Source organism: Xyrauchen texanus, chromosome 19, assembly GCF_025860055.1.
Source record: "Xyrauchen texanus isolate HMW12.3.18 chromosome 19, RBS_HiC_50CHRs, whole genome shotgun sequence".
In the NCBI taxonomy this organism is placed as follows: domain Eukaryota; kingdom Metazoa; phylum Chordata; class Actinopteri; order Cypriniformes; family Catostomidae; genus Xyrauchen; species Xyrauchen texanus.
This window is the reverse complement of record NC_068294.1, coordinates 23,607,862-23,617,471: the sequence shown is the minus strand read 5'-3', so window position 1 is coordinate 23,617,471 and position 9,610 is coordinate 23,607,862. Positions and strand designations below refer to the sequence as shown.

At 43.3% G+C, this 9,610-nt stretch overlaps 1 protein-coding gene across 1 annotated transcript; it reads left to right on the top strand.

Annotated features, from left to right (window-relative positions):
- Positions 1–6,328: 6,328 nt before the first annotated feature.
- Positions 6,329–9,327, top strand: lect2.1 (leukocyte cell derived chemotaxin 2, tandem duplicate 1). The gene is made up of 5 exons (XM_052149608.1): positions 6,329–6,461; positions 6,743–6,775; positions 6,873–6,963; positions 7,714–7,865; positions 8,406–9,327. The coding sequence occupies exons 1-5, from the start codon at positions 6,416–6,418 to the stop codon at positions 8,570–8,572; spliced, it is 489 nt and encodes a 162-aa protein (XP_052005568.1). The 5' UTR covers positions 6,329–6,415; the 3' UTR covers positions 8,573–9,327.
- Positions 9,328–9,610: the final 283 nt, after the last annotated feature.

The window sequence follows — 9,610 nt, the reverse complement described above, 5'->3', positions numbered from 1 at the left end:
TACGTCTCTAAGTAGACTTGGGTACCTACAGGCTCTGTCTCTTTTGCCGGCCTGTTTTGAGTTGCCCCAGGTAGGACCAAAAGCATTCTTTGCACCCTCACCCTGACTACCTGCCCAAGGTTCCTTTCGCGACCCTTGGCCAGTCATTCTCTAAGCCTTCTGCTCCCTGCCGTTTGTAATGCCGGAGCAGCTAAAGACTACTCAGACTTTGTCCAGTCTGTTTCCTTCAGAATTATGTCCACCGCATTTGCTAGTGGCGTAAAGTCAGGGTAGCAGTTCTTCACTTTGAAGCCGTGACCGGGTTGTCACTTTGGGTGAGGGACCTTACTGCCCGGGCCTACGAGGCGCGCGGTCAAGCTTCACCAGTAGGTTTTAGGGCACACTCTACCAGAGGGCTCTCCTCCTCTAAAGCCTTGGCTAGAGGTCTCCCTCTGCAGCAAGTTTGTGGTGCGGCAGGTTGGTCCTCTCCGCGCACATTCATTAAACTTTTATAGTTTGGATGTTCTTGACACTCTGGGCTCTTACGCCCTTGAGTTGACACCGAACAAGTTTGTGGTGCGGCAGGTTGGTCCTCTCCGCACACATTAATCAAATTTTACGGTTTAGATGTTTATGCTACTCCGGGCTCTTACGCCCTTGAGTCGACATCTCAGCTCATGCCTGAACAAGTTTGTGATGTGGCAGGCTGGTCCTTTCCGCTCTCATTCATCAGTTTTTATGACAAGTTTGTGTTGCGATAGGGTTCCCTTTGCACACATTCATCGAACTTTATGGGTTAGATGCTTTGCTACTCCGGGCTCTTATGTCCTTGAGTCGACATCTCAGCCCATGCCTAAACAAGTTTGTGATGCGGCAGGCTGGTCCTCTCCGCACACATTCATCAAAATTGAATGGTTTAGATGTTTATGCTACTCCGGGCTCTTATGCCCTTGAGTCGACATCTCAAGCTCATGTCTGAGACCTCTCGCGTTTTTGTGAGTACACTGCACAACCGTAGGGGTCTGGACAGCCCCAGTGCGGCGGCGTGGGTATTGCGTTCCCCGTAGCGCTTAGCAAAAGCGCAGCATCAAAGTGAAGCTTTTTGTAAAGGGAACGTCTCGGGTTACATGTGTAACCCTTGTTCCCTGAAAAAAGCAGAACGAGATGCTGCGCTTCTTTGCCGCACTGGGACGTCCCAGGACTGCTCTTCAAAAAGAAGTATCTGACGACACCTGGTGACGTATCCATTTATAGCCTGGCCGCAGGTGCATCTAATGATTACATCAGCCAAGGCTATAAATTCCGGTCAATGTTCATTGACGTGTTACACACACTATTCAGCTCGGTTCACAGCTAGAGTTGTTCCCCATAGCGCTTAGCAAAAGCGAACAAGGGTTACACATGTAACCCGAGACATTTTCCTCATGGGGACCGACAAAATGTCCCCACAAGGTAAAAAATTTCGGGTTTTACTATCCTTATGGGGACATTTGGTCCCCACAAAGTGATAAATACACACACACACACACACACACACACACACACACACACACACACACACACACACACACACACACACACACACACACACACATATACATGTTGGGTTTCCTTGTTTTATGGGGATTTTCCATAGACATAATGGTTTTTATACTGTACAAACTTTATATTCTACCCCCTAACCCTAAACCTAACCCTCACACATTTTCAAAAAACAAAATTTTTTATGATTTAGAAGCTGTTTTCCTCTTGGGGACAGACAAATTGTCCCCACAATGTCAAACATTTTGTGTTTTACTATCCTTATGAGGCCATTTGGTCCCCACAAAGTGATAAACACACACACACACACACACACACACACACACACACACACACACACACACACACACACACACACACACACACACACACACACACACACAGGGAAGAAACAGCCAGATCAGCCCTGAATACCAACTTTATTGTGTTCAAATACTTTTTAGAACCACTGTACATATTGTATTCACCCACACACATACAAAAAATAAATAAATAAATAAATAAATAAAGATTGTAGAGTATGCATTCACTTAGCATGATCTCCGAATGACCCAACAGCACAACAGTCCTTTTATTTAATTGGCCCTTGAACACTTTTTAACCATCTTTTTGCAACAATCTTTCCTGTAACTGTGAAAGCTGCAGAAACCAAAAACAAAAACAAGAACTACTTTAGTACAACACAGCTTACAGTTGAGCTGACTTTGTGGTTCATTTGCAAATAGACTGCAATAATTCAACTGCTCATTGTTTCCACATTTTTTACTTTACATTGTATCCTTGCCTATACACATGTTCAATAAACACTTCTTTGTCTCAGAAAGGCATAATCGATTTTTTGCCAGTGATTTTATTCATTTTGTTTCAAGAATTTAATGACTACAACTAGATGAATGTTGGGATCTCCACATTTATTGATTGAAGGAAAAAACATAAGGGTCTTTATAATATTAATGGTGTGCTAGCAGGTACTTTAAACATTGCTCAGCACTCATGTTGTGTAGCCTAATTAATTTATGTATTCATGTAAATTTAAAAGATTTTTTCAATCATATTTTCTAGCCACAACCATGTTTTTACAGCGGTTGTGCAATGTGGGATGACAAAACGGATAACTGTCACTACCACATTACCACATGAGAAAATGTCTAGGTTACGGATGTAACCAATTTTCCTATTCTTTCAGGGGGGAAAGACCCTGCGGAGACCACACCTGCCCAGACTGGGAGAGGTAAAGAGTGGTGAAATATATCACATTGGCTTTTAGGTGACATGTGGAGAATGGCACGGTGGTAGATCCTACCTCATTGGGAGGGAGGAGTTGCTACACACACGGCGACCGGGGGTCCATGAGGAGACGCGGGTTCGCTCGCAAGGGGACCGTACCACGGAAAATACACACAGGGGGAAAAGTCCACGTGGGAGCCCGTCCTGTGGAGCACCTATTCCAGTACAGGGTAAATTGAGTACCCACATTGGTCTTGGTTGGCGAATCCCTCCGCTGAATTTGCGGACCAGAGGGCTAGGGAGGAGTCATCCAGGGAGCCGAATTCGTGGGATCTCCTGGGGTAAAAGTGCACGGTATTACCACTGTGGAGGGAAAGGACGCTAGGTGCAAGTGGTCCACCCGGTCAGTTTGTCAGCATGTACCGAGTTCTACCGGCTCGGATCTGAGAAAACACGGAACGAAACCGACTCAACCCTGAGATTGTAAAATCTCGCAAAGGTATTGGGTGTTGCCCAACCCGCTGCTCTGCATATGACTGCTAGGGAGGTGCCCCTGGCCAGTGCCCATGAGGATGCATAACTTCTTGTTGAGTGTGCTCGGACCCACAGGGGGAGGGGCACAGCTTGGGTGCAATAGGCCAACGTAATGGCATCCACTACCCAGTGAGAAAGTCTCTGTTTGGAGACAGCGTTCCCTTTATGCTGTCCACCAAAGCAGACAAAGAGCTGCTCAGAATGTCTAAAGCTCTGCGTGCGGTCCAAGTAGATATGCAAAGCACGTACCAGACACAGCAGCGAAGGGGCTGGGCCTGCCTCCTCCCGGGGCAGCGCTTGCAGTTTCACTACCTGGTCCCTGAAGGGAGTGGTAGGAACCTTGGGCACGTAGCCCGGTCGCGGTCTTAGGATCTCGTGAATGTCTGCCGGACTGAACTCCAGGCAGGTGTCGCTGACAGAGAACGCTTGCAGGTCCGCGACCCTTTTGAAGGAGGTGAGCGTGATCAGGAGGGCCGTCTTCAAGGAGAGGGCCCTGAGTCCGACTGATTCTAGCGGCTCGAAGGGGGGTCTCTGAAGGCCCGAGAGGACCACTGAGAGATCCCTGGAGGGGAACAGGCTCGGCCAGGTGGGATTTAACCTCCGGGCTCCTCAGCGCGCCCCTTTCTAACGGCCATCGGCTGCGTGCCCATTGCACACGATGCCCCAACATGGCGGGACACCTGCTGCAAGGGGACTCCTGTCCGTAGAAAGCAGAGGTCTGTCCAGGGTTTGAAAGTTTTGCAGCAGGCAGAGGTGATGAACACACGGTGCGTGCCACGGCGCCATGCTTGTCTCGGGACTCGAGTCTGGAGCCAGTGCTGAAGTGGTCTCATATGCATCATCTCCAGCAGCGCGACCACCACGGAGGACGCCATATGCCCCAGGAGCCTTTGGAAATGTTTTAAGGGGACCGCTTTGCCCGGCCTGAACGCGGTGAGACATTACAGCACTGACTGCGCGCACTCGTTGGTGAGGCGTGCTAACATTGAGACTGAGTCTAACTCCATGCCGAGAAAAGAGATGCTCTGAACCGGGGTGAGCTTGCTCTTTTCCCAGTAGACCTGAAGCCCTAAATGGCTGAGGTGCCTGAGCACCTGGTCCCAGTGGGTGCATAGTAACTCTCGGGAGTGGGGCAAGGGCTGCCTCTATGACCTCCGAGAAGACGCGAGGGGACAGGGACATGCCGAAGGGGAGGACCTTGTACTGATATGCCTGGCCGTCGAACGCGAACCATAGAAAGGGTCGATGTTGAGGCAATATTGAGACGTGGAAGTACGCGTCCTTCGGGTCTACCACTGCAAACCAATCTAGATGCCGGACGCAAGTTACAATGTGTCTTTGCGTGAGCTTATTGAACGGGAGTTTGTGCAAAGCCCGGTTGAAAACTCGCAAGTCCAAGATCGGTCGTAAGCCGCCGCCTTTCTTGGGTACGATGAAGTAAGGGCTGTAGAAACCCTTCTTCATCTCGGTTGGAGGGACAGGCTCTATCGTGTCTTTGAGTAAGAGAGTCGCTATTTCCGCACGCAGAGATATGGCATTTTCACCGTGTACTGCGGTAAAGCGGACGCCCCCGAGGGGTGGGGGGGGGGCTGGCAAACTGAATTGCATAAGTCGAATAGTCCTGGCCAGCCAGCATAACGAATTGGGAAGTGAGAGCCACGCATCCAAGCTCTGTGCTAGGAGCACTAAGGGGACGATTGATTTTGACGTACCCGACGGGTAATGTGGCGTCGGGAGGCAAAAGCGCGTCCCGAGGCTCTGGTGCTGAGAGAAGACTCGAAGCACTTACCTTGCTCCGCACACCCGGCGGGGGGCGGGTTTGTGACTGCCATCCCCAAATCGCCTCCATCGCCAGCGGATCGTCCTCAATCCTGTGGGAAGAAGGAGCGACGCGGGAGGGGGGGGGGGGTTGGGGGGCGGTTGATGTGGCGTTCCTTCTGAGGAAGGAAAGCAGCGACCGCAACGTTGCCATGGTCATGTTCTCGCAGTGAGAACATGAGCCATCCACAAATGCTGCCTCGGTGTGATCCCTGCCCAGACACATGATACAGTGCCTGTAGCGTCAGGAGCGGACAGCACTCTACCGCATCCAGGAATTACACAGGGTGGAAGGGCATCTTTATAAAGACGCGTTCAACGCCAGCTGTGTATATTGCTCTTTTAGAGAAATAACTCTTTTACTGCGCTGTCGAAGCACCAAGGGGCAAATCTGCACTGCCTTGCAGAGCAGGGAGAAAGCCGCCAATATCATATATATGCACTGTAGATCCAACAGCAATCGCACTCAGAGATGGGAGGAACAGTGTGTGACTCGCAGCTCGCTGCATACACAACCAGTCGGCTCTGAAGGAATGTTTTTTTTTTTTTGTTTTTTTTTTTTTACATTCTCTTTATTACATTTTCTACATTGGCACAAAAAAAAAAAAAAACATTCCAACAAAATTAACTTAGTGTATACAATAATATTCTTCCATATGTAAACAAATTATATTTTAACACAAATAATGATATGAAGGAAAAACTATAAAAGATTGGGTTAAATTATTGCTGTCTTATATAATTAATAAAAGGTTTCCATACTGTATGAAAATGATCAGTCTTCTTTTTTAAAGAAAATCTAATCTTTTCGAGTTGAAGGTGGTGCATAACATCTCTAATCAGGGCAGAAAAGTGAGGTGGATTTTGTTGTTTCCAGTTGAGCAAATTCAATCTTCGTGCTAAGAGTGTAACAACTCTGAGCACAATATACTGACCTTTAGACAGCTCCACATTGTCACTACTAACACCAACGTTGAAGTGAGCGACAGACGGGGAACCTAAAAAGTAGAGTGGTTTAATTATTTTACTTTACATAGTATTTTTGTATGTGCATGGTATTCACTGGCTCATTTTAATTGTAATAAAAATTTAAATAAATTATTGACTGGTCACTCATGCCCCTCTTTTTGGCTGTTATGCAATTTAATTGTGTAATGACCTCACTCCCTCTTGTTTGCGTATGTGTAAATGAGTGCAGTGTGTTGAAAGCAGAATTTCCACAGATTCCAATCGATAAAATCTAAGTTCAACAAGCCAAAGAGACAGAACGACACAGCAGAGCTACAGGGAAGTCCCAGAAAACACAAAGGCTTACATGATCATGCGACTTTACATCCTTTTCTGTGTTCTGTTTTCGGCAGGTGAGAAATTCCAATTTTGTTCCTCATTTGCAAACAAAAAAGCATAGGAAAATGTCTACTTTGCCAGTAATTGTTTTCTAATATTTAGTTTTAAAGGTCGATTTAGTCTGGAAGGTTACACTAACAGGTCAAATAAAAAAGTTATTTAATGTTTTTTTATGTTCTACAATTTCTCACAAACATCTATGTGTTTTTGTAGTTTTAAAACATAACTTAAATAATAATAATAATTAAAACAACTAAACTATTTAATAATATCATAATTTGTGTTTCTTTTTCAGAACTTTTCAGCCCTCTTATTGATGCTAGTCAAGGTATGACATTTAAATAAAGAAATATACAAAAAATAAATATACAGGAACACAAACTAAAAGACAGAATAAGTAACATTTAACTTTTTTTTCCCCATAGTGAAATTTGGCCCCCTTTGCAGTGGCAACCCAAGTAACAGTAAAAGAGGATGCGATAAAAACTATGGCTGTGGAAACTATGGAGCCAGTCGGTAGTGTGTGTGTGTGTCTGTGTGTGTCTCTGTGTATGTTTGTGTGTGTGTGTGTGTGTGTGTGTGTGTGTGTGTGTAACTCCTCTTGATCACCCTTATAAAAAGGACTATTTCTCAAACTAATTATTGTTTCTGTGACCCCTCCTCTTAGCTCTTCCCAGCACTCATGAATTACACATTTAGCAGAAGTCTATTTTTAATGGTGGGGTTGATATATTGATATTGTCTTGTTTTGAGTGTGTTGCTGGATACTACCCAAATACCCAAACAAAAAGAAATCCAACATAGGTCTTTACTGTATCCTAAAAAGTTAGAAGAATAGTTCATGAAAAATTATAAAATTCTGTCAAAATGTAATCAATCTCATATATTGTTCCAAACCCATATGCTGCTCCCTGGAACACAAAGGAATATATTCTGCATAATTCTCTTTCATAAACGTCTTCTGAAGACCTTTGTGTGAGGAGGAGTCTGAAATTTGAGTTGAAGTGTTTTTGGTCACAAGATATGTGAAAACCAATTACTTTTGCCATAATTTTACACCAGACCTAAAGCAACGTGTTTAGACATGCCATGCTTAAATGTACAATAAGATTTGACATCTACTGTGGTGGGGAAGATGAGTTCAATGAGTTGACTTAAATTTCTTATATTTTGACCTACATTTGTTTCTGGTGAGTAAATGATGACACAATGTTTGTTGTTGGGTGTAACTATTCCTTTAAGTTTATGTGTTTGTGTTTACTACAGAAATAATGGCAAGCGCAAACACATGGGTCTTGACATTGTGTGTGCTGATGGAGCCACAGTTTATGCCCCATTTGATGTGAAGTTGAACGGCAAAGCTGTACCTTACACAAAGGACAATGCTATCAATGATGGCATTAGCTTGAGCGGAGAAGGTTAGAACTCAAAATGTTACTTATCGTCACTGTCCGATGAAAAGCCTATATCTCCACATTTGCCGGTTTTGAATTTTTACCATAGACAGAATGCGCCGAATGACCTCTAACTACTGTTTAAATTGTGCATCAATGACTAGTGAAAAGATGATTAATCAGGCAGTCTGTCTAACAAATATCTTGTAATATTGTTTGATTTAAAGAGTTTTTCCATGCTCTTGAAAACATTTTTTTGGATATACTTGTTTTCATCAGACAGCGATGTGAAATTCTCAACAGTAAAAGCAGCAATGCAGCACAAATACTTTGTAATCAATCACCAACATAAAATGAGTTTCTCAAAGTGATTGCTTGATAAAATACTGCTGGTACTACTATCACTACTAACAATATAACCGTAGAACAACAACTATGTGTGTGGTCAATATTTGCTTTAGGAATGGCAGTGGACATTAAGTTGTCTTTGAATGAGGTTGAAATTTAAGACAAAAGCATAATCTCATACTAATCTTGTATAACCCAACATAATCTGTTTTCCAGGTCTTTGCTTCAAGATGTTCTACATTAAACCAGACCGTTACTCTGGAACTCTAAAGAAAGGGCAAAAGATTGGAACTTTACTCCCAATGCAGAAGGTCTATCCTGGCATCACTTCTCATGTTCATGTTCAAATGTGTGACAAATCAGATCCCTCCAAATACTTCTAATGCTGATAAAGCTTTTAACCATCTGCAATAATCAAACAACCCAAATTTACTCACATTCAGGAATTCATGTGCCATTTATTTCATTTTTTTTTTTACCACTTTATGCTTTAAAGAATTAAACATTAAGAAGTACTTCTAATAATCTCCTATCTACAATTGCACGAGTAGTCAAATACTTTGCGCAATGCTTTGCAATCCAGCAATAAAGTTTTGGAGACTTGTCCTGAGTGTTTTGACTTAACAAGGAGTTCTTGTGGTAACTACTGCCAACAAAGTATTTATAAATTGTCCTTTTTTTTGGAAATTCATGTTTATATAAAACAAAGACATAGAAGTTACAACGCCAGCAAAATGCTAACACATTCTGCATTGAAGTAATACACATGTATTGTTAATTAAGGGGAAGCAATGGTCGTATGGTCAAAACATATCAATTTGTTCTGTGGTTCAAATACATTCACAGAAGACTCAAAAAAAAAAATCATACCACATGTATCTGATGAAACATGGTGAATGTTTGTGCTCTAATGAATTTTAATGTTTAGTTCGAATCAAACAGCTTTAATTTTGTAAGTATCCTGTCTATGTGCTGTCTATTCCTGTCTCTTTGTAGCAACCATTAATTCAACATTTCATCCATGTGTGTGTGTCAGTGCAGCACACTTTTTACACAAACTAATTACACAAAGCAGGAGACCTTTTCTATAACTCTCTGAGAACATGGTGAAAAAATAAAACAGGACATCAACCACAAATGACAGGCAGCATTTCCTGTATTCTAAGTCTGTTTACTCCTGATCAGGGGTGGAAAGAGAACTGAAAAATCATACTCAAGTAGAAGTACTGTTACTTCCCAAAAAAATGAAATGTGAGTAGAGTAAAAATATCTGTCCTAAAAACTACTCAAGTAAGAGTAAAAGAGTAGCTCATTAAAAAGTACTCATGAATAGTGAGTACCGAGTTGTGAACCTTTGCACCATTACAATGAACGCTGTATGCCAACTTTTAAAATACATCACTTTTCTATGATAAACACTG